At 47.0% G+C, this 24,927-nt stretch overlaps 2 protein-coding genes across 8 annotated transcripts in view; one reads left to right on the top strand and one right to left on the bottom strand.

Moving 5' to 3' along the window:
- The window catches only part of MYCL (MYCL proto-oncogene, bHLH transcription factor), an 84,439-nt gene that overhangs the window by 27,308 nt on the left and 32,204 nt on the right, over positions 1-24,927 (top strand). For 3 of the 6 annotated variants that reach the window (XR_012497181.2, XM_074334477.2, XM_074334476.2), the window contains exon 1: positions 24,638-24,747. The exons of 1 other annotated variant lie outside the window; for it this stretch is intronic. The gene's annotated coding sequence lies outside the window, so the exon portion shown is untranslated. Of the gene's footprint in view, positions 1-24,618; positions 24,748-24,927 lie in introns of those variants that run through there. 2 more of the 6 variants (XM_019737133.3, XM_019737134.3) reach the window with 2 other exon arrangements.
- On the bottom strand, positions 13,399-24,460 carry MFSD2A (MFSD2 lysolipid transporter A, lysophospholipid). 2 transcript variants are annotated; one of them, XM_019737122.3, is made up of 14 exons: positions 24,174-24,460; positions 22,611-22,742; positions 21,026-21,150; positions 18,017-18,140; positions 17,812-17,890; positions 17,424-17,581; positions 16,872-16,962; positions 16,652-16,773; positions 16,357-16,440; positions 15,696-15,779; positions 15,488-15,600; positions 14,937-15,080; positions 14,669-14,845; positions 13,399-13,868 (listed from the first exon to the last, which is right to left on the bottom strand). In XM_019737122.3, the coding sequence occupies exons 1-14, from the start codon at positions 24,264-24,266 to the stop codon at positions 13,805-13,807; spliced, it is 1,590 nt and encodes a 529-aa protein (XP_019592681.1). In that variant the 5' UTR covers positions 24,267-24,460; the 3' UTR covers positions 13,399-13,804. The 2 variants fall into 2 exon arrangements, with proteins under 2 accessions (XP_019592681.1, XP_019592682.1); XM_019737123.3 differs by having other exon boundaries at positions 22,611-22,739; positions 24,174-24,459.

The following is a 24,927-nucleotide window of genomic DNA, read 5'->3' as shown; positions in this document are numbered from 1 at the left end:
GTGATGGTTGGTGATGGCGATGGTAAAAAGTGATCATATTGGAATATATCTTGAGGGTAGAGCCAGCTGAATTGGCTGATGGATCAGATGTGGGGCATGAGGAAAAGAGAGGTGTCAGAAATAATGCTATTATTTTTGGCCTGAACAACTACAAGAATTAAATTGCCACTTCATAAACTAAAATAAATCTGGGAGAGAAGGGTGGAGGGTGCATATATTGGGGACTAGATTCAAGGTTTTGATTTTGACATGTAAATTTTGACATGCCAGTTAGTAATGTAAATAGAGATATCAAGTAGAAATTGAATCCACACGGGTATATTCAAGAGAGAGGATGAGACTGAATGAATAATTTGGAAATTATAGTGTATTTAAATCCATGGGACCAGAGGACATAACCTAAGCCAACGATTCTCCATGGGGATGATACACCTACTAGAGAAAAATTTGGCAAATTGCGAGAACATTTTGGAGGGGATGTCCTGGTGATTACAAGGGTGAGTAGCATTACAAGGCACTAGTGGGTGGGGCCAGGACTCATAGGCCTCCTGCAATGCACAAGACAGTCCTGCAGAACAGGTACCGTCCCACATTTTACATGATTTTTAAATGTCTTATCAGACATTCATTTGGTGAAAAGTATGGTTATTATTTATCTCAACCTACAGCCTAAATCTGTTCTCCACATAAACATACAGTACTTTTTGTATGGTTTTATTATACACCAAATTTCCCAGGACTGTCCCTTCCATGTAATTGATGGAAGAGGGTACTTTGTCTTGTTTGGAAAACGAGCAACACAGCTGCTCTCTGTATTTGAGATGCCAGTCCAGGTCTCCGAGATCAGTCTGCATGTGCAGCTTTGGCAGACACAGTGATGCCAGTAGAGCTTCGGCGGAAGTTGTGCATGACTTTTACATGTTCAAGTATATAATTTCATACATTAGTTTCCCCTTATGTCTCCTTATTACAGAGAATTAAATTCATTATTTTGAAAATATGTGTGTAGTTTGGGGTGAAGGGTAGTCTCATTTGCCCCTCCAGAACCAATCCACTCTCTGCTCTCCTGCACCCTGCTCTCTGCCTTAGGAAGCCAACTTTTATGAATGGCATCAACCAGCTCCCTTGCCCAGTGGCTTCCGGTTGGGTTCAGCCAAAGGGAAGTACCACTCTCTCATCTTGGCCCTTCAGGCCTGGGGACGGCAGGCACTCCGTCTCGTACTTTCTCATTCCTTATTGGTTCCCTTAACTTTGCCCACATCTTTGTCAGTAATCCCTTCATTAAACTGGTCTCAATTGGATTCGGCTTGAGTGTGCCATCTATTTCCTGCCAGACACTAACTAACACCGTCATAACATTATTTATGAATTTCACTTCAGGACAGTAAAGGGCAAATTACAAAAGATTTGTTATAAAAAGGGAGTAAATCCAGAATGTGGAACACTCTACAGAACAACTGAGCTGGCTTCTGCAATAAGTCAATGGTGTGAAAAATAAAGGCGGGAGGACTACTGGAGATTTCAAAGATTGAAAGGGCACAACGACAAAATGTAAACCTTGTTTAGATCCAAACTGGAACAAACCCAGTGTAATAAGACATATCTGAGACATTAGGGAAGGTGTAATTATGGGCTGGGTAGTAAATGGTACCAAAGAACTATTTTAAATTTTGTTAGGCGTGGTCATGGCACTCTGGTTATCTGAGAAAATGGCTCATATCTTTAAAAAATGCACACTAAAGTGTACAGGAATGAAATTACGGGGTGTGGAGAGACTGTTCCATGACTTGACCACTGCCGGACCGTGAGCTCGACCCGGGCCAGAAGAAAGAGACTGCTTACTGAAACCCCACTTAGGGACTGTCTGATCATAATTGATGTTCATGCTGACCTAAATATTAACACCCCTCCCCTGCCTGCCACTTATGCCTGGAACAGGCTATTGTCCTGACCTGGTCAAGCATGTGTCCTGACCTGGTAGTATTCACGTACTAGTACTGGTGACTATCTCTCCCCAACACCCCTTTTTGTTCTTTGGGGCATGCCAATCTGCATTCATTTTGTTTTGCAGTTGCCCAACACATGCTTGCGTGTAAGATTCCCTTAACAAATTGTATGAGTTACCAGGGTGATGGGGGCAGCCTCTTTCTTTGGTCTTTCCCTGCCCTCCACTTAAGGATGTAGATTTTCAGTCTCGGGGCTTTTCTCTGGGTCTGCATATATGAACACATGGTGTCTGGGATTTGCTTTAAAATAGTTTTGCAAAGCAAAGAGAAAAAGATAGGTAAAGCAAGTGGGGGGAAATATTGTTAAATATTGAATCCAGGTAATAGGTAGATGGGAATACATTGTACTGTTCTATTTTTGTTTTTATGTTCGAAATTCTTTATGATAAAACATTTAGAAAATAAGTTAAATTAAAATGGGGCATTGCGTCTCATAGAGGTATCAACCAAGACAGGAAGTGTAGATGAGGGAAGAGGTCTAAGACTGGGTCCTAAGCACTCCAGATAGAGGTTGGGAAGATGGGAGGAAAAGCCATTGAGGGAGGAAGAGAACAAAAATAGAAGGGTGTCCTTGAGAGGTCAAGTGAGTGTTCCAAGGAGGAAGTGATCGTTTGGGCTGCAGATGGGGCAAGAAAGACAGCAACTGAAAACTGACCATTGGACTTACAACATGGAGGTCATCAGTGGCTTTGACAAGTGTAATAGTGGGGACAATGCCTGACTGGATTAGAGTCCAATCTTCCCTCTCTAGATACTGTCCCTTTGCAGCATTCCCTGTGGCTAGGGTAAGTGGATTGGAGGGGGTTCAAGAGAGAATGGGAGTAGAGAAAGTAGAAAGAGGATACAGTCAAATTTTCAAGATGTTTTGCTATAAAGTACATTAGAGAAAGGTGGTAACTAGAAAAAAGTGTGCTGTCAGAGGAGGGATTTGGTTTGATTTGGTTTTTAAAATAGGAGATAACATGGCATGTTTGTAAACTGCTGAGAATGAATCAGTAAAGAGGGAACAATGGAAGATGCAAGAGAGAGAAATAAAAGAATTGTGGAAAGAATGTGCTTGAATAGAGGAGTAGAGATGCTGGTGGCAGATTGATGTGGTGGTGGAATGTAGAGGTCCTCTTCTGATTGCCTTTCTAATGAAATAAGAAGCAAGATCATCAGTTGAGAAAGAGGATGACAGGAGGCTTTGGGAGATGTGAGGAGACAGAGGGCATGAAATAGTTGGTTAAGAGTGGGAGAACAAATAGACTATGGAAATGAATAGCATTACAGGCCCATTTATAGTGCAACAAGTCAATATCATTGTGTCTTTTTTCTCAACCATGTTGAGCTTGAGATTTGGATTTAAACAGGAGTGTATTCAGGCAAGATCTATAGAGGGAAGAGGGAGCAGGGAAGTAAAAATAGTGATGAGACCATGGACCCTAAGGTAGGTAAGTAGGCAAGGTGAAGAGCAATAAAAGTGGTCGGGTCAATGGGCTAGATGTCCTGAAGAGGGTGAAAAGTTATTGGATTGAGGATACAAAAGTGTGAGCCAGAAAGATAAGTGGTGACGGTCAAAGAATGGGATGTTCAAAAGTAATCAAAATCCTAACTTGAACTTGAAGATTAATGAAGATGTTTTTTAAATTAAATATATGGACATTTCATAGAACTAATAAATGAATTTAACAAGACTACTGGACACAAGGTCAATATACAAAATAAATGTATTTCTATATATTAGCAAGAAAAAAACTGGAAAATGACACTTACAAAACAATATAATTTATAACTGCATGAAAAATATTAAACACCTAGGAATAAATCTGTTGAAATGCATGCAAGACCTCAACACTGAAAGCTACAAATCATTTCTGAGAGAAATCAAAGATCACCTCAGAAATAGACAGATATTCCATGCTCATGAATTAAAAGACTCAAAACTGTTAAGATATCAATATTTTCCAAATTGGTCTATATGCACAATACAATTCAATCAAACTTTCAGCAAGCTGTGTGTGTGTGTGTGTGTGTGTGTGTGTGTGTGTGTGTGCGTAAATTGACAAGCTAATTCCAAGATTTATATGCTAATCAAAGAACTTAGAATATCCAAGAATTCTTTTGATGAAAAAAAGTTGGAGGACTTACATCACCAGATTTCAAGATTTACTATGAAGCTATAATAATTAATACAGGACAGTTTTAAAGCAATGATAGACAAATAGATCCCTGGAATAGAATAAAGTGTCCAGAAATTAACCCACACATATATACCCTCCTGACTTAAAGCAAAGGTGTCACTATAATTAAGTAGGGGAAGGATGACCTTTAAGTAAATGATGTTGGAATAATTAGATATGTGTGGAGAGAAATGAACACTGACCCTTAAACTATACACAAAAATTAATTTGAGATGGATCATAGACCAAAATATAAAAACATCAACAAACTTCAAAATAAAAACATAGGAGAATTTTTTGATATCAGGGTAGGTAAAGATTTCTTCCTTAGATCACAAAATGTACTGAACTATAAAAAATTGCTAAATTGTATTTAAGGAAAAGACAAAATTTCAATTCGAAAAGGCAAAAGACTCGGGGCGGCTGGTTAGCTCAGTTGGTTAGAGCGTGGTGCTCTTAACAACAAGGTTGCCGGTTCGATCCCCCACATGGGCCACTGTGAGCTGTGCCCTCCACAACTAGATTGAAACAACTACATACTTGACTTTCAGCTGGTGGGTCCTGGAAAAACACACTTAAAAAAATAAAAGTTTAAAATAAAAAAACAAAACAACAAAAAGGCTTAAACAAGCATTTCACAAAAGAGGACATTTAAGTGGCCAAAAAACATGAAAGAGTGCTTAAAATATCTCATTAAAAAAATGTGAACTAAAGCCACGAGATGGTTAATACATTCAGCAGAAGGGCTTTTTTTTAAAGCTGTCATTAGCAAGGACTGCTGAGCATGTGGAGTAACTGGAACTCTCATATGTTATTTGGCAGTTTCTTATATAGCCAAACATACATCCACACTATGATCCAACAATTTCACACCCAGACATATACCCAAAAAAGATTAGTCCATATATCCACCAGGGGACTTGTACAGAATGTACATAGCAGCTTTATTCATAATAGCCAAAAACTGGACAAAATCCAAATATCCATCAATAGGAGAATAAAACAATTTGTGATGTGTTCATAAAATGGAATATTACCAGCAATAATCAAAAGGGAAAAAAAATACTAATACAAAGAACAACACAGATACATCTCAAAAACATAGTGCTAAGAGAAAGAAGCCCAACACAAAAGAATACATACTATATGATTCCATTCATAAGAAGTTCAAGACTGAGCAAAATTAATCTCTGGTGATAGAAACCAGAATACAGTAGTCCCCCCTTACCTGTGGTTTCACTTTCTGTGGTTTTGGTTACTAATAGTCAACCACAGTCAGAAAATATTACATGGAAAATTCCAGAAATAAATAATTCATAAGTGTTAAATTGCATGCCTGTCTGAGTAGCATGATAAAATATGGAGCCATCCTGCTCCATCCTGCCCAGGATCCCTTTGTCCATCGTATCCACGCTGCATACGATCCTGCCTGTTAGTCACTTAGTAGCTGTCTCGGTTATCAGATCGGCTATCATGGTATCACAGTGCTTGTGTTCAAGTAACACTTATTTTCTTTAATAATGGCCCCAAAGCACAAGAATAGTGATGCTGGCAATTCGGATATACCAAAGAGAAGCTGTAAGGTTCTTTAAGAGAAAAGTGTAAAGGTCAGTACAGTACAATAAGATATTTTGAAAATGAGAGAGAACCACTCTCATAACTTGTATTATAGTATATTGTTATAATTGTTCTATTTTATTATTAGTTATTGTTGTTAATCTCTTAGTGTGTCTAATATATAAATTAAACTTTATCATAGGTATGTATGTATAGGAATAAACATTGTATATAGGGTTCGGTACTATCTGTGGTTTCAGGCATCCACTGGGGGTCTTGAAATATGTCCCCCACTAATAAGGGGATCTATTATAGTGGTTACCTCTGGTGGAATGGGTATTGATTAAATGGAGCACAGGGAACCTTCCAGGGAGATGAAAATATTCTATAACTTGAAAATATTCTATGTCTTGGGTGGAGGTGTATGGGGGTGTATGATTGTTTCTTAGTATTCTCTGGGGATTGGTTCCAGGACCCCCATGGATACCAAGATCCAAGTGCTCAAGTGTCTTAAATAAAATGGAACAGTATTTGCATATAACCTCTGTGAACATCCTCCTATATACTTTAAATCATCTCTAGATTACTTATAATACCTAATACAATGTAAATGCTATGTAAATAGTTATTATACTGTATTGTTTAGGGAACAATGACAAGAAAAAAAGTCTGTACATGCTCAACCATAGTAGACCTAGCTACATAGTACATGCCAGCAACAATGGAAAGTTTTTTTAGAATATTTTCAATCCTCGGTTGTTTGAATCAACAGATGCAGAACCCACAGATACGGAGGGCTAACTGTATGCATACAGATAAATCGAACTATTCAGTTAAGATTTGTACATTTTCCTAAAATTATACCTTAATAAAACAGATTTGAATAAGTAGTTTCTTTTTAAATTACAAAATCAAAAAAATGCATACTTTTTACAGGAAATTAAAACAAGTGTACCTAGAAAAATGAAACCAAGCCTTGAGTCCGTTTCTGGGGACATGGATCTGTCTTCTACTCCCTACAGGTATGAGATGGGACAGAGGGAGGGGGTATTTTGTGCAGATGAGAAAGGGCAGATCCAGGATCTGTGGGGACAAGCCAGAAGGACAGAGTTTCCCTTCAAGATGAGGAGGATATGTTTTTTTATACCTTTCTCCAAAAGTGGAACAGGCTGACCTGAACCATAATGGACTGTCAAAGGTGGCGTGTAGGAGCAGAAGGCAGATGTGCCTGTAGAGGCATCCAAACATCAGATGGGGCTTGAATTAGACAACCTAGGTCTCTTCTCTTGTGGCCTCCCCCTTTAAGAAACAGCAGGGAGTAGAACAGGTCCTCTCACACGCTATATTGTCCCTTGGTGTTAATGTTGATGACCAAGCCCATCTTCTGGCAGCCATAGACTGCTGGGCAACTAGCTCTAGAGTCTAGACCCTGGTGGAAGTGAAGGAGGAGGAAATGGCACAGGACAAGAACCTTGGTCCTTAAGAAACTGACAATTTGGTGGGAAAACAAAAATAACTCCGAGCTTGGGAGTGAAACCAGATTCCATCCTTTTCTGCCTCTGATTGACTGTGTACCTTGCGTAACCCCTAACCCTCGCTGAGCCTGGGGGCTAGGCTGGGTTGTTCCCCTGCCTTCCCCAGTACAGACATCCTTTGAGGCTTCATGGGAGTCTTGAAGAGGAAGGTACTGGGATGAATGACTGTTGTGATTGTAGTGGGAGACAGCAGAGGCTCCAGGTCTCATTCCCCGTCTCTTACGAACTCTTAGAAGGGCAGACGGTCTTGCCCCCTCCCTTCTTCTCTCACCCTACATAACCCCAAGACATCCCAGACTCCTTTCAAGCTGTTCAAGTCATCTTGGAAAACTTTGGGGTGGGGACCCAGTCCACCCAACCTAGGCCAGTTTCAACAGGATCTCTGCCAGGCAGAAGGCAATTTCCTGGATGGTGAGCAGAGTTCACTCTGGGCTGGGTCTCGTTAGGGCCACACCACAGAAATGGCTGTAGGCCACAGAAATCAAGGATTTCCTTGATTGCCCAGGAGATTTGAGCCCCACCCTACGCTGCCCAGCTGCCTTGGAGAAAAAGGGGGAAGCTCTGGATCTGGTCTAAAACACCTTCTCTGGCTCTCTACCTCCTCTGTTATTGCTGCTTCTTTCTTCTCTCTGCTCTCTCCTGCCTCCCTTCTTGGGATTACAAACACATTTTAGCAAGTAAGCAAATTCACAAGTACCGAATCTGCAAATAATGAGGATCAACTGTATGTTGTACTGGGGAGCCTGAAAGAACCTGTCCCTCTGCCTGGGAGAGTCCGAGAAGGCTCCCACAGAGAAGCTACGTTGGCTGTGACCTGAAATACACAGAAGTCCAGACATGGGGCCTGTAACCGAAACTTAAGTCATGTGGTTTGACAAGGAACTCGTTTTTTCCTATTCCTAGGTATTTTATTGATCTCGTAAGTGTGGTTGTCTCTTTCACCGTGTCTTCTAACTCAGCATGGGACAGTAGAACTTTCTGCAGTGAGAAACATGTTCTACAACTACACTAATATGGTTGCCACTAAGCACATGTGGCTATTGAGAAACTAAATTTAAGGTTTCATTTAATTTTCATTATTTTAAATTTAAATTCAAACAGCCACATGTAGCAGTGGTTAGCATGTTGAACAATGCAGTTTTAACTGATTTCAGTTTGCATATATGAAGGATATTGGTTTTTGTATTTATACCCCATTTCCTTACTGAATTTTATTGTTTATAGTTGTTTTTCAGTTGATTAATTTGGTTTCTCTTGGAATGCAAACATATCACTGACAAAGATCATTTTACCTACTCCTTTCCAATTTTTATTTGTCTAATTGCATTGACTATGTTCAAAAGAAACAACATGGAGTCATTTGTGGAAAGCACCCCCAAGACTAAATGCCCAACGTAATTGCAGTGTCAGCCTCTCCCAGGAGTAGAATTTTAAGCCAATCAGTCTGGAATTTCCTGATAACACTAGTGAGGTAATCTGCCTGTAAGACCTCCTGCCTTCCCCTAAGGAAGGCAACTTTGCCTGAAATAATCCACTTTTAACTTCCTGTCCCACCTTCTTTCTGTCTATAAAAGCCTTCCATTGTGTACATGGAGTACCTTTCTATTTACTAGATGGGGTGCTGCCCAATTCATGGCTCGTTCAATAAAGCCAATTAGATCTTTAAATTTACTTGGCGGAATTTGTGTTAACAGCTAATACCTCCAATTAAAGGATATATATAGTCATAGTGGTGAAAGTATGTATTCTTGTTCCCGACTTAATGGAATTTCTAAGTGTGATTTCTTCTTTTTTTTCATATGCAAATGATACAAACAGGTGACGAATCAATTGTTCTGTCCCCCAAGCTTGTTCCTCCTCCTGTCCTCCCTGTTACTGAGTTGAGGAGCCATTCTGTTTCCCAAGTTAGAAATCTAGGCATCACTCTCATTTCTCTCTTTCTCTCCCTCTCCCTCACTTTATTATCCAGGCCAACCAGCTGTCAAATCTGTCCTCTTGCCATTTCCACTGCCACCCCCCAGTCTGTTACCTTTGTCGCCTAGAAACATCGCAAGAGCAGCCTCTACAGGAGCCATCCTGCTTCCACTTTCAGTTCCTTCCATCCTTTCTCCACAAAGCAGATGATATAGCCTTTCTAAACTCTTTGTTGATGTAAGAACATCCAAACCTGTAGAGAATTTTTATCAGAATGTATTTGAGCTAAACTGCCGACATATGCCGGAAAGCAAGCTATCAAGTGCTGTGGGAATGACAGTTTTGCAGTTCCTTTTATACATTTGGAATTAAGGGGGAAGCTAAGGAAGGTTACACGAAGGTGGGAGAAAGCAAGATGGGGATTACACATAGTTAAGATTATGTGCTCCCTTGAGCGTGGTTAGGGCTCCCAGAGATCTGAAAAAGAGGATTACTCTGGCATTTCAAAGGTGTGTGAACGTAGATGTACAAAACAGTGGACAGGGCTTGCTTAAGGCAAAGATAACCTTTTTGTTGGCCTGGGCCCCCACCATGACCTGTCCAGTTAGGAATTTTATGACCAGACACTCTCTGAGGTTACCTTCCATCAGATTTACTACAGAGCCCTTTTTTTTTTATCCCCATCTTGATCTAGCACTTGACTCTCCTACTTAAAACTCGTTAATAGCTTCACTCTTCTCTTAGGATAAAGATCAAAATGTTTAACGTGGCCCACAAAGACCTGCACCATCTGCCTCTGCCTTCGTTAAAAAAAAAAAAAAAGTAAATCATTATTCTGTTTAAATCTCTTCAATGGCTTTTTGGCTGTTCTCAAAATAAAATTGGAACTCTCACTGTGGGCAGCAAGGCCCTAGATGGTCTAGTACCTGTATGCTTCTCCAAACGCACCTCAGACCACCTGCCTTCCTGTTCACTGAACTCTGACCACACTGTTTCCTTTTAGCACTTCAGATACGACAAGCTCTTTCCTACCTCTGGATCTTTGCACTCTCCTTTCCCTGCAACACTTTCCTGGAAGTCCTTTGAATGCCAATTCTCTTTGTGATTCAAGACAAACATCACTTTCTCAGAACAGTCTTTTCTCAATTTAAAATAGCCTTCACACAAGTTCCCTCTATTACATCACCCTGCTTCTTCTTTTCATGGTGCTTATTACAATCTGAAATTATCTTATGTATTAAAGGTGTGACAATTAAGTTCACGAACTTGTTGCAACCATGTTGTTGACCTTTTTTGATATCAGAGGGATTATTCATTATGAATTTGTACCAGCTGGACAAACAGTTCACCAAGTTTACCATTTGGAGGTGCTGAAAAGGCTGCGTGAAAGAGTCGACCTGAACTTTTCGCCAACAATTCATGGCTCTTGCATCACGACAATGCACCAGCTCACACAGCACTGTCTGTGAGGGAGTCTTGAGCCAGTAAATAAATAACTGTACTGGAACACCCTCCCTACTCACCTGATCTGGTCCCCAATGACTTCTTTACCTGAAGATAAAGGAAATATTGAAAGGAAGACATTTTGATGACATTCAGTACATCAAGGATAATACGACGACAGCTCTGATGGCCATTCCAGAAAAAGAGTTCCAAAATTGCTTTGAAGGGTGGACTAGGTGCTGGAGTTAGTGCATAGCTTCCCAAGGGGAGTACTTCAAAGGTGACCATAGTGATATTCAGCAATGAGGTACGTAGCACTTTTTCTAGGATTAGTTTGCTAACTTAATTGTCCATCCTCGTATGTCCATTTATTTGCCATTGGTCCCTACTGAGAACGTAAGCTTTATTTTGTTCACCATTCTATGTTCAGGGCCTAGCCAGTGCATAACACATAGTAGGCCCATTATAAATATTTGTTCAATAAATGGATAGCCAAAATCATAGAGCCAGTCAATGAGAGATTTGGAATTCCTTCTTTGCAATTTTGAAAGATATTGCCCCTTCCTTCCAGCAGGTGGAAGCAAAGCCACATCTGGTCTTTAGCAGGGATTGGGGATGTGAGGGGGATTTGCTGAGTGTAGCAGGATAGTCAAGAGGGAGAGGCAGAGTTTTAATAGTAATGCTGGATCCAAGAATAGAGGAAGTCGAGACAGCACTTCTCCCAAAGGACGAGCAGGTACAAGCTGTCCAGAAGGGACCTGGAGTAGCCAATAACCCAAGGGGTGTCTGGGATCCTAGACTGCTTTCCCACTTCCCTCACGTGTACCCAAACCATCCCACAACCTGGGAGTCGGGGGAGGGCGGTCTTTGAAAAGGAGAGCTATTTTCCATGAGCATGAAACTGGAGAGAGGCAAAGGTTTTCAATTCCAAATCCCCATTGTACAGTTGGGGAAACTGAGACCAAGTGAGAACCATCATATTGGGTCATTAGGAATTGGGTCTGGCTCACAAAGCAACTCTTGTCATAGCTCACATTTATTCAGCACCACAAGTCCCACTCACCCCTCCATGCCTGGCCCTGGACTGTATGTGGGAGACCACAATAAAGGGGGCATGGACTCTTGAGCTGCCCCAAGAGGCACGGGGGGCAGGAATGGCTTTAGAGAGGCGTGCTGGAGCCAAGACACATTGGGCCTATGTCTGCCACGGGGACCAGAGGCCAGACATGCATTGCAGGTCCAGGGAGGTAGGCTGCAGAAAGAGCTTCATCTAGATCTGGGGCTGGCAAGGTCAGCAGGGGTTTTGGATTTCCTCCTGAAGGCAATGGGAACTCACAGAAGGGTTTCTAAACAGGAGAGCTACTTGGTTATCTTGGATAGTTTTCAGAAAAATGTGAGATCAAATCAAAGACAGAGACCAGTGAGGATGCTAGTATAATCATCCACGTGAGAGAAGAGAAGACCTGTAAGTAACTATAGGGATGGAGAAAAAAGCAAGCTTGAGTGGTTTAGGAAATTAAAAATATTTTAAGAAAATGGATTGGTGGCTATAATTGACCGATTGAATTGATATCTATTAAGTGCTTGTTGGTAACACTTTATAAATTTATAAAAGTGGCTTGGCAGGCTTCATTAGCAAAAAATGGAGCCCCACATGCAAAGTCAAAACCCTAGCCTAAAGAGTCTAAGTGCTTCTCTTCTCTGGGCCTCATTTATCCATCTAGAACATAAAGACGTTGGGCTGGTAACTGCTGATCCTGACAGCTTTGCTTTTGCGATTTTTGGAGGCTGGCTTACATGTGTGAAAGCCAGTGATATGCAGACGCAGGCTCCTATCCGCTTGCAAGAGCCAAGTGTTAACTTTTCAGGAATTTTGCAAGATAGTACCATTGGTAACTTGAAATTGGCTATCGTAGGAGTATTTATACCATAGAAATAGGCAAATACTACAAAACTAGGCCTTCCCCCGGCCATCCTCCGCCCTTCCAGAGGTGGTTTTCACCAGCACCTCTCTTCAACACACACACACACACACACACACACACACACACACACAGAGTCAGGTACATTCTCACCCTCCAACACTGTCATTAACAGTTGTGGAGAAAGAATCTCAGGTCTCTACGACCCCACAGGGCCTCAGTCCCACAGAACCTGCCCCAGCACAGCCAGGCCCACACGGTGGGAAGCACAGCGTTCTGGGCAGAGCAGACATCTGTCTGACAGTATGTTGGTCGTTCTTAGACAGAGGAGAGCAGAGCTTGGTGGTTAACGTATTGGAGTCTCACAGTCCTGACATGGAGTCTCACAGCCCCAGAGCTAGATGCAGCCCCTTCTGCAGGCCACCTGCCTAGCCCTGGAATGCACGTCTGGCCTCTGGTCCCCCTGCAGACATAGGTCCAATGCGTCTTGGCTCCAGCACGCCTCTCTAAAGCCATTCCTGCACCCCTGCCCCTTGAGGCAGCCCCACTTAGGTCACGCTTGGCTATTTGATGGTAGCCAAGTCCCTCTTGACACTGGAGCTCAGTTTCCTCATCTTTAAAATGGGGACATGTCCTGATTTAGCAAGATGGTTTCTAGCATTAAGTGAGAACACTAGCAAAGTGAATGTAAAGCCTCCACACCGTGCCTGGTACAGGTAGGTGTTTAGTAAATGTTAGCTAACGCTGTTATCACACCTCCAGACACATTCTCCCCACCCAAGGCCCCTTCGGCTCAGGGCTTCCTCTCACTATCTGAATTTTGGCACAGTGGCCAAGAACAAAGACAGAAACAGGAAGCTCCATTTTCTAGCTTTTATGAAAATTAATAACATTAATAGCTCACAGACATATACATACACACACACACTGCTATGTACACAGTCATTAAATTATTAATTAGTCTCCATATAAAATGTTTCTACATTAGTGTCCCGGGCAAGGCCCGATCAGTCCTTGGCATATTCACAGTAGCAACTCCAGGGCTCGGCCCCATGTTCAGGCAGAGGAGAGGCAGGTGGCTGTATGAATAGCCTGCCCCAAGGTGGGCACCATTGTCATCCTGGGCCGCTTACTCTCAAGTCTTTGGCTCCCTTCCTGGCACCTGGAGACCAGCTGTTCAGTGAGCAGTCAAGCAGGTCTGGATTCCTCATGTGGCCTGGTGACACAGGCCCTATGCATGGTGGCTTCAGGCAACATCACAGGTCCTAGAGGATGCTGGCCAGCTCTGTAGAATCTGTGTCAGAGCAGCCTGAACTGCTGGCCTCTTCCCTGCAAGAACCAGAGGAAATGGGTTGGAAGAAGCATCTTTGCCCCCTCCCTTGCCCCTACCTGCATCATTCCTCATGGGATCTTGGCTGGGCAGTCTCAGCCAGCTGTCGGCAAACCACAGGACATATATAGTTTGCTCACTCCCACTCCCAGCCCAGAAACTGCTGGTTGGTTTGTCCACTCTTCTTGCTGCCCACAACATATCACAAGCCCCAGGACTATGCTCTGGCCTGGGCTGGCTGATGAGCTGGCATGAGTCACTCCCCTGCCCTCTGATCTCCTGAAAGGCAGGGCTCAGGCCACACCTGAGGTCCTGCATGCCAGGAAAGCCATGAAGAATGCAGGTGGTGAAGTCAGAATGCCAGGGCTCAAACCCAGCTCAACCCTCTATCAGCTGAGCCAGTCACCCTTCCTGGTTAAGCCTCAGTTTCTTCATCTGCAGAGAGAATCATGGGACTCTGACACCTAGGGTTGTTGTTATGGAGACCATGAATGCACTTTGTCTAAAACGTAAACTCCTTGAGAGCAGGGATTTTTGTTTGTTTCATTCACTAGAACAATGCCTGCCACACAGTAGGCTTCCAATAAGCACTTGGTAAATTATTCATTAAAATGTAAAACCATCCTGCGCAGTACCTGGCATGCAGCTGAGTTTTCAAGAAATGTCAGCTGCCACTATTATAAATCAGCAGAGGGAAGGGGCAGAGGAGGAGCCATCAAGGGAAGACATGTGGGAGAGAAGTCTGGACGTAGTCACAGGAGGCACCTGCTCCACCTCCCGGTCCCCTGCCTGCTCTCACCTCAGAGCCTGCAGGGCCTTTTTGTTCTGCCGCCGCCTCTCCTCATCAATGGGGTACAGCTTGAAGAGCAGCAAACCTAGCAGGATGAGGACTATGGGAGCCATTGTCACCAGCATCTTCAATGTAAACCTGACACCTGCCGGCTGGGAGCAGCCACGGGTCTGGTACCCAGCAAAGCTGTGGGACGCAATGGGAAGGGGAATGGTGAGGAGGGGGTACATAGGATCTATACCTGCCCAGCACTGCCCCAGGCGCCCACCCCACTCACTCAAGACTGAGGGTGGAGATGCCGAGTGAGACTCCGGAGGCAAACTTGGTGAAGAAGACGTAGAAGGAAAAGAAGATGGGCTCGGTTCCGTGGGAGTGCGGGTGCTTCAAGTGGAAGTCATCAATGACGTCGGGCAGCATGGACCTGTACAGAGCGGTGGCAGCCGTGAGGACCCACCCACCTAGCAACCCCAAATCCCCACTAGCCCATTTGGCACCTCGGTGTCACTGAGAAGAGGAGGCCCATGGGGACACAGCTCAGTGAGGAGAGGGAACTTCGTGTGAATAAGAAATGAAGGCCCTGCATGATGACGTAACCCCCCTCTGCTCAGCTGGGTCAGTAGAGTGCAGACCAGATCTAAGCCCCCATTTTCCACCTGATTAGGTTTTCTTGCACAGTTCGCAACCTGTACAACTTTACTGGAAGACCTGCCCTAACCTGGACCCACAGAATGGCCTGCAAGTGGAGAAGCCGCCATAGAATTCTCCAGGGAGCTTCAGAAGTGGAGGTGGGGGACTGGGGAACATACCCAGGTGTGCCTATATACTTACCAGGGTAGTAAGAAGGCAGCTGCTACACTGATGCCCGCTGCCACAGCTACCACGTATGTAATAATCAGGTTCCTCTCAATGAGAGCCATTAAGATGAGAAATGGCACTGCTGACTAGAGGAGAGGGGTGCAGAAAGATGAGTCAGCTGAGAGGCTCCCGCCAGCACCCCCCAGCCCAGCCGAGGTGCTGTCCCTTCAGCCCCACTCACTGAGATCCCAATGTATACGGCTGTCTTCTTGCCAAACTGGGTTAGGAACCACTGCCAGAAGGGAATGGTGAATGTGGCCGAGAGCTGTGGGTGGACAAAGTGGGTGAGGGAAGTGGGTTCGAGCCATGGAACCCCTCCTGCTCTTTCCAGGACCCCAAAGGTGGTCCCAGCCCTGCCTGAGAGCAGCCAGATGACATTATCTGGGCAGTGAGGAAGTTGACAGCCACCTTTGGTGGCTCCCAAGGCGGGCTGAGAGCGGGTCCCAATCTCATCTTCTGCCTTCTCTGAGCACAACTGAGCCAGAGTTCCAAAGTTCCTGGCCTCCACCCTTTTGCTCTTGCTATGCTCTCTACTTGAACATCTAATCGCAAACTCTTTCTTTTTTTCCTCCCAGTGTCATTGAGATATAACTGACATACATATAACATTGTATCAATTTAAGGGTACAACATAATGATTTGATATATGCACCCAAACTCTTTCACAGTCCTACCTAAGCAATTGTAGGTCAGATCCAACCAAATATTCTGAGAAACCTCCCTCATCTCTTCATGACCTTGGGCCAGTGTGGGAAACATCCTCTGACTCTCCAAAGAACCATCTCACAGCCTATGCCACTTCAGCCCAGGCTGTCTATCCACCCGCGGGGTCCCGCACGCACCATGATGGCCAAGAGGAAATTCTGGAATTCATTGCGGAAGCCCAAGGTGTAGGTGCAAAACAAGGCAAAGTTCCCCTCTACCAGCTGTGGGGGGAGCAAGGCAGAGGGAAGGAAACACAAGGAAAGATGTGATTGGAGCTGAGTCTCCCAAGACATTACCCATGCCCCAGGGACCTCTGCTTACCCGTCCCCCAACTCCACCTGTCCCTCAGGCTTGTCACATCCTAAGTCCTTGGCCTACCCCCTCCCAGGGCACACCCCCACCCCAGACTGAGCGTGTCAGGCCCCCACTCACCATGAAAGCCAGAGAGGTGAAGAGGAAGCCGGCAATAAGCTTGACGTATGGGCCATGGCTCATGACCAGCCGGAGGCCCCGAATGTAGGATATCGGCTCTGCCTGCTGACTCTCATAGGGTTCTGGGGGCCAGAAAGGACAGTGAAGAAAAAGCAGAGGTCCAGGCAGAGGGACAAAACCATTTGTGCTGGGGCCTGCCCACCTCCCCAGGGCTTCTCACCTCTCTGCTCCCGCACACCTAGCACCAGGATGACCGCACACACAATGTAGATGGAGGCAATGACGCCTGCTGCCAGCAGGTATGCGTTTTGCTATAAAAGGAGATAAAGGCAACAGAGAGAGACAGTCAGTGTGATCTCCTCCCAACTCCGGCAGCTCCACTCAATGCCCTTAGACCAGTCCCTTGTTTTCTGGGGCCTCACTGTCTCCATCTGTGAAATGGGAGAATCATCCTGGGCCTGCAGCAGTTTCCCAAGGCTGGGCAAAGTCCAGAGGAACAAAATGTTAAGAAGCCGGGCTGTGGAGTCTGAGAGCCCGCAGTTCAAATCTCCCCCAATCTAGTTTCTAGAACTCACTAACTCTGTCACCCTGGGCAAATTGTGTAGCCTCTCTATGCTTCAGTTTCCTTATCTGGGAAGTGGGCACATTAACAGTTTGTATATCAGATGCCCAACATTTAACAGACACTAGTATGATTACTATTTTGGGGATGACTACAAACTACCCCATCATTCCTCTTTTCCCCAAACCCTTGCTCTCCCAAGGGCCTCACCGTTTCTCTGAGTGAGGTGGTGCTGTGTGTGCGATTGGCACCTTCCGAGGTCACTGCCGAGCCATTGGGGTCCTGAAGACAAGGTATATCCGCTTGGCCTACGATTTGGCCCTGGATCGCTGTGCCCAGCACTGTGCCCAGTACCTCCACAGTCATCCCTGAGCAGGAAAACAAGGTCCTTTGGAGGGGACCCATGGCTTGTGGTCCCCAGGGAGGCAGGTCACATGGATAGATGCTCAATTCTAGCCCCAGGTGATGGTAGCAGCTCCAAGTAGGGTCGCTATAGGGTGGTAGAGCAGAGGGCACCTTGGACTAAACTCATGGCCTTGCTCTACAGGGGACCCAGGCTTCCTGGTGGGTGGGATCAGTGGGCTGGGGAGAGACTTACGATAAGCAGTGGCCGAATCCCGCTCACTCTGCTCTGTGCTGATGAACATGGTGAGAGCTGAGTAGGGAACGTGGAAACACTGGCATGGAAGAGAGGCCCTCGGCCAGTCAGATGATGGACAGACAGATGTGGCTTCGGGCACCAACCCTGAAGGCCCCAGGGACTGCCCTCACCCCTGCCTTGATAGCCAGGTACCCATACTCACCGTGACCAGTGTCTCAAAGAGGCAATAGAAGAGCAGGTACCACAGGACCTGGACCTGTGGGAAGTCAGGCACAAACCAGATGAGGAAGTAGGCAATGATGGCCAGGGGCGTGGAGAAGATGATCCTAAGGAAGGGGAGGACATACGTTATACGTATACATATTACTCAGCCTTAAAAAGGAAGGGAATTCTGACACGTGCTGTAACACAGATGAACCTTGAAGACATTATGCTAACTGAAATAAGCCAGGCACGAAAGGATAAATGCTGTGTGATTCTGCTTATATGAGGTATCTAGAGTAGTCAAATTCATAGAGACAGAAAGTAGAATGGTGGTTGCCAGGGACTGGGGAGTTATTGTTTAATGGGAACAGAATTTCAGTTTGGGATGATATGAAAAAATTCTGGAGGTAGATAATGGTAATGGTTTCAAAACCATGTGAATGTACTTAATGCCACTGAATTGTACACTTAGAAATGGTTAAAATGGTAAATTTGTTATATATATATATGTGTGTATATGTATATGTATATGTATATGTATATGTATATGTATATGTATATGTATATGTATATATACACACACATATATATATAATCACAATAAAAAAAAGTCATATAACCAATTATGAGGTGATTAATAAAGCTGGCTAAATGGGGACTAGGAGTATGGGGACACAATTCACAACCAAGTAGACAGGTCAGCCTTCACTGAGGTGCCATCTGTGCCAAGGCTTGAATGAGAAGAGGGAGTTGGCCTTGCAGACGTCTGAGGCAAGAGTGTGCCAGACAAGGGGGACAGTCAGTGTAAGCACCCTCAGGTAGGACAGGTGCCCAGCAGGTATGAGGAATAGCACGGAGGCCAGTGGGGCTGGGCTGGAGTGAGCCTGGGAGATGGAATTAGGAGATGACATTGGAGAGGAAATGGGTCGTGTGAGCCCTTCCAGGCCAGTATAAGGACCTTGGTTCTATTTCCTAGGGTTGAAGTAGTTTGAGACTTAAATAAGTTGACATTAAAATGTAGAACAGTGCTTGGGACACAGTGTTTGCTGTGATCATCACACCAGGAAAGCTCAGGGGGAGAGTACAGGCCACAGCCAGGGAGCTGGGACCGCGCTGGGCTGGAAATCGGACCTTAGGGCCAGCCCTGCTGCATCTCAGCCTCCCTGTGTGACCCTGCTGACACCCTGCCTCACACCAGATGGTCTTGGGAATTCCAGAGAAAGTGTCTGTCAGTCTTCCTGGTCTGCAGGGGTTTCTAAATGCTGGCTGAGGGCACGTCTGGTCTAAAGCCTGGAAGAAGAGTGAGCCACAGGACTCACAAACCCGGAAACGCCCAGCCTCTTCCTACATTGACAGAAGGGGTGCCAGTTCCCAGGCCTGAGGAGGGGCCCAGGTGCTAACTGGTATGGACAGGGAGGTCACATATACTACAAGGCATTACAGTCTACAAGAGGTCCAGTGTGCCCTCAGATACAAGGGTGGTGGTACCTCTCAAGAGGTATCACCAGGAGTTACCACCCAGACAGGTAAGGACATGCGCTAAATCAGAAACCAGCCTGAAGGGCCTCAGCAACTTCACCAAGCTGGCTGCCACACCTGCCCAGGGAGAAGCCACAGGGAGGGCCTCCCCTGCTCTCCCTCCCTGCCCTCATTCACTCCTCCCAAATCCACGTGTCTCCTCAGAGAACAAGGGCGTCAGCCTTTGTCAAACACTCCATCCTCTCTTCGTAAGCAGCAGCGTAAGCAGCCGATGAGGAATGAAAGTGACTGGGAGTAACCCGGACTGCTGCCGTATTGGCCTGGGCAGAGCAGCCGCCTCCCATTGGCTGGGCCACATGAGGCGATGTGGCAGCAGAGCCCCGCCTCCCACAGGCTGCCAGGGAGGCGGGTACAGGGTTCAACCTCAGGAGTGGCTCTAGCTGCCAGTTGGGAGCCCAGAGCAGCCTGCCCAGGTAAGGCAGACTGTCCTGCCCCCTGGCCCTAAAGCCTGGATCAAAGGCCCTAACCTGGGCCTTAGCCAGGCACTGGCAAGATTGCAGTGGGAGGTGGGAGGGGGCCCTCGTGGGAAAGGAAGCTATGGGGGGCGGGGGCTGTGGGAAGAGCTTTGAAGGCCGGAGACCAGGTATGGGCACCCCTGGGGCAGGAAGGCGCCCACTTGAGCCTGGATGGGCTGGAGATGAAAGGAGTATGTCCCCCACCACTACCAAGCAGGATGTCCTGGAGGGAACCAAAGCTCCAGCCAGTCAGCCTGTGCTGCTGTCTTCCTTTACTGTCTGATCTGTAGCACCACCTCGCCCCAAGTTGCCAGACAGCCTGAGGCTGAGTACTGTAGGCTTTGTACCAAGGGGCCAGAGGTTATGGGTCTGCTATCTCATTCTTGGTATTGCCTTCCACTCTTGCCCCACTAGGAGCCATCTGAAGGGGTGCCAAATTATATATTACTTAATATGTACCAGCCACTGTTCTAAGTACTTTACATAAAGCAAAACAAAACAAAACATTTCTCACCACAACCTTGTAAGATAGGTATATTATTATCCCCATTTTATAGATAAAGAAACTCGAGGCTCAGAGATATTAAGTGACTTCCCCAAGGTTGCACAGCTGTAAGGGGGAAAGCTATTATTCAAACGGAGGCAGGCTGGCTTCAGAGTGTAACCTTTCAACCACTATGCAGTACTACTTCTGCCACTATGGGAAGAGACTAAGTGGGAGAAGTTAGAATTCCAGCTTCACTGAAGGGAATGGACCTTGGGGAGCAATAGGGCCTGGGCCGGGGTAAGCTGCTCACTAACAATTTGGCCAGTCTGGGAATGAACTGGCAGGGTGTCCCATGGCCCTTGTCTGGGGCAGCTGAGGCCTCAACTGGGATTTCGACACTCAGGTTTTTGCATCAGTCCTTCTTTTCACCCCCCAGCCTGTGACAAAACAGATGGAAAAAACGAAGGGTAGTAGACATACCAGAAGCCCTGCCTTCTGCTACCTCAAAGGAATCTCTTCTACTCACCAGGGCATAAGGCGGCCCAGACGGGTCCAGGAGGATTTGCTAATGCAGAAGCCCACCAGGGGGTCTGTGAAGGCATCCCAAGCTCGGCCCAGAAACAGGATGATTGAGGCATAGAACGGGTCCACCTGGAATGGGAAATAGGCAAAAGATGACCCCTTCATCTTTCCACCCACTTCAACCTTCACTGGTAGGCAACAGCAGGGGCTCCCTCCCCGCTTCATCCGGGCCCTTGGCAGCCTATGCTGCTCCCAGGCCTTAAGCATCTCCACTTGCCTTGCTAATAATGACAAGAATAGTTCTGTGATTGCAGTAGCACTGTGTGCCTCCTGAGAAACTTTCCCAGAACTGTCCCTTACATCCTCCCTTTCACTTGCCCTTGAAAACACTCAGAATGAATGAATTAGAATGAATCCGGAATATTTTCTTGCCTCCCTTTCACAACCCTGAGCCCCAAACCACCTGATACCAGAATTAGCATTTGCTGGGTGACTACAGTGCACCTCCCATCTGTATAATGGCAGTTATGATTCCTATCTTACAGGGTCCAGTTCTATCTTGGACGTGGAAAAAGGAACCTACAGATGTTTTTTTAAAAAGTGGCCTGTCACTACCCATTCAAGCTATTCCCTCCCCCCAAACCTTCTGGGCCTGAAGAGATAGTTTCTCTGGACTTTTCCATCCATCAAGGCCCTATAATTGCTATGGTTCCAGGAAGCTAGGAAACTGGTGGCCTCTCCCACATGGCGTTTCCCTAATCCCATTTTTCCAACTCTAACACTCACTACAACATAGTTTTATACTTTAGCTGCAGGTTTCTATTATTTGAACCCCACGCAGGGTCCAACCCGTGAAAGTTGCTTAAACACTGGCTGCTGAACAATGCCATTTGTGCTTTCTGGGGCTCAGTGTTCCCCATCTATAAATGGATACAACTAAGATGCCTTGCTTGTGAAGTCAGATGCTAAATAGACAAGATGGCCAATGTGCGAGCCCCGAGAGCTGTGGCCGTTCAGCAGCCATCTCCCATCCAGACAAGGATGCCAGGCTGCTGGCCAAAGCTTCTCAAAGCACAGAGGAGCCCTGCTTCATCTTCAGTACCCCTCCCAGTCAAAGACCCTGGGTACTGGGGCACCGTAACTCAGCCCAGCATTTGCAGGCCCCCTGACATGCCTATGCTCCTCAGGTGAAAATGGGTTGCACTTCACCCACATGCCTGGAAACACCCACCAAGACCAGAGACAAACCAGCTAACTGCTGTCCAGTTGGGGACATAGTGTACCAGTCTCTTCTAGGAACAACATCACCAGCGGGCTTCATTCTCCCTCACACCACCACCTAACCCTTGCCAGGCAAGGAGGAGTTGCCTGACCTTGCCAGCTAAGACTCCTGGGGTGGATAAACTCCCCTTCTGGATACTTTCCAAAGCCTTCTTATTTCTCATCCACTGTGACTCTAAGAGGCAGCAAAGTAGGAATTCCCAGTCCCATCTCACAAATGGAGAAAACTGAATCAAGCTACCCGGGAGTCCCTAGTCTGTCCCACCTCAGGATGCTGCAGGAGCCCCTGGCGGGCTCAGTACACTCACCTGTGCCACATCCAACAGGTAGATCTGCAGGAAGAACCCCAGGGCACAGCCTGTCACCTGGTAGGGGGCCCCCCCAACGGCATAGCAAAGCTTATTGCAAATGGACAACTGTTGTTTCTTCTTCGGTTCCTTCTGGGAAGAAGAGAAAAAGATGAAAAGAGATCCACGATCCTGGCCTCCACCCTAGAAATTTCCAGAGGCAGGACCATCCCTCCAACCAACTCTGCCAGAAGGAACAAGTCTGCCTTGCCCTGTTCCCACCCAGGGAGACTTCCCACAAGAAAGGTATTCTCTGTTCTTAGGAACCTAGAAAAGGGGAATCCATACTGAGAAAGTTGCCCCTAAGCTACGCCCTCCACCCACCCAACCAACCCCACTCCCCCCAGATTCTTATCAGCCCACCATCCCTAAAAAACTCCCCCACACACAAGGCTTCAGCCATACTCTTTTCCAAGTTGGAGGAGCAGTGTGTTCCAGCAGCAGACCTGTCCCCATCCAGCACCAACTGCTACAACCTGAATATCCTCTTGCTGCCAAGAGCTTCCTAAGCCTAGCCCCAGTTCCTGCCCTGGTTCAGAGGCCAGGACCCACCTGCCTACTGGGTGAGGGCTCTAGAGAGCTGTAGGGGCCCAGCCCAGCTGGCTGCAGGCACAGCTGTTCCTTCCATCTGTCCCAGAGTGTCCCTGGCCCCTGTAGGCAGCTAGAGACTCAGGCAAACCCAGAAGCTATCCTACCCTCCCTCAGCATCTAGGGAACCTTGGAGAGGGGAGGAAAGGCCTCTAGGTGTAGGACTGGGCTCTCTCTGGATGAGGCATTGGGGAGGTTGAGGTTGCCCAGGGAAAGTAGAGATTACTCATTCATGGCAGCAGCTTAATTGCTTACCCGGGGTCCTCCCAAGGATCAGTTAATAAAATTAAAAGGAAAGGGCAGTCACCTCCCAGGCAGAAATCTATTTGCTAGGATCCCTCCTTGGGGCCACCTGATTTCATTCGGTCCTTTATTATGTCCAGAGACCTGGGGATAAGGTCAAGACCCACAAAGCACGGGCATGAGCCCCAACACCCACTCTCACACAAACGCCTGAAGAATGCAGCTCCTTTAAGAGCAGAGCCCTTGTTCTTATGAATGAACTTGAGCGGCCCTCACAGAGTTGAGGCGCAAGCGTAGGCGTGTGGGGGTGGAAAGCAGGGGGTGAGAAATGAGGCACCAAGGGGCGTTATCTAGATTTCTGGGGTCTCTTTGCCTTCTAAGGTTTCTCTGGCTTCTAAGCCGCGTGTCATAGAAGAACACAAACCAGCTAGGCTGCTGAGCCCAGCACCGCGCGGAGCTGCCGGCGGCGTGGCGGCTCCGCGGAGATGAGGAGGAGTTAGGCAAAAAAGGGCGCCCGCGTCTACAAACCTTCTCCATCACCCCCCAGCCCCAGGGCACCCCCGGGCTCCCTCCTGACCCTGGGCCCGCCTGTCCCGGGTAGCCCAAGGTGTCCCAGAATCAAGCTTATATCTCGACGTCCCCATCAGCCTGCTCCCCGCCCCTTCCCCTCCACCCGGGGTGCCAGGCCCTCACCTTCACTTGGGCCGGGCGTTCACCAGCTTGTAGGATGCCTGTGGGCAGCAGCCCCGCTGCGGAGCCGCTCTCGGCGCCCTCTCCTTTGGCCATGACCCGCGGGCCACGCCGCCTGGGACCGGGATGCCGGGATGCTCCTCCGCTCCGCCGGCCTCCGCTCTGCCGGCCTCCGCTCCGCCTGGGCTGCGATAGTAGCCGCCGCCGCTGCCGCCGCCGCCGCCGCCGCCGCCACAGTCACCACAGTCACCACAGTCACTACTCACAAGTAAACCAGGCTGGTCCGCGCACACTCCCGGCGCGCCCCCTCGCGCTTCTTAAAGATTGGGCCCCGCCCTCTCGGATTCGGCCAATCCTGGCGCGCTGCTGCCTCGCCTCCAGCCAATCCGCTCACCCGCCCGGCCCTCGAGCCTGCCAAACCCGCCCCCGGGCTTTTTTTCTTTTGAGCCACGTTCTCAAAGCCTTGAACGGGTATCCCGCCGCGATTGCTCGACGCAATCCGGGAGAAGGCCAGACCCACCTGACACGAGGAAACTGAGGCCTGAGACTGAAAGTGACCTGCCAGTGGCCTCCCAGGGTGAGTTTTCCCTGAGTCCAGCCCTACACCCCATGACTTCTGTCCCCCAACCCTAGCAAAGGTAGGGCTCAGAAGCCCACCACCCCCTTTAAAATCTGGAGTCAGGGTGAGTCTCCCTCTCCTCCAAACCTGGAGGATGTAGCGCTGGCATTTCCTTATCAATTACCCTCTTTCAACCCC

Source organism: Rhinolophus sinicus, chromosome 14, assembly GCF_057876585.1.
Source record: "Rhinolophus sinicus isolate RSI-liver-muscle chromosome 14, RSI-T2T, whole genome shotgun sequence".
NCBI lineage: Eukaryota > Metazoa > Chordata > Mammalia > Chiroptera > Rhinolophidae > Rhinolophus > Rhinolophus sinicus.
The sequence above is the reverse complement of the archived record's forward strand: the minus strand, read 5'-3'. Positions and strand labels throughout refer to the sequence as shown.

Coding starts and splice junctions, on each gene's coding strand:
- MFSD2A (XM_019737122.3), bottom strand. CDS start 24,266: ATGGCCAAAGGAGAGGGCGCCGAGAGCGGCTCCGCAGCGGGGCTGCTG. Junction 17,891..18,016: donor TCTTTGAGACACTGGTCACG/GTGAGTATGGGT, acceptor CTTCCATGCCAG/TGTTTCCACGTTCCCTACTC. Junction 16,774..16,871: donor AGGTGTGCGGGAGCAGAGAG/GTGAGAAGCCCT, acceptor TCTGGCCCCCAG/AACCCTATGAGAGTCAGCAG.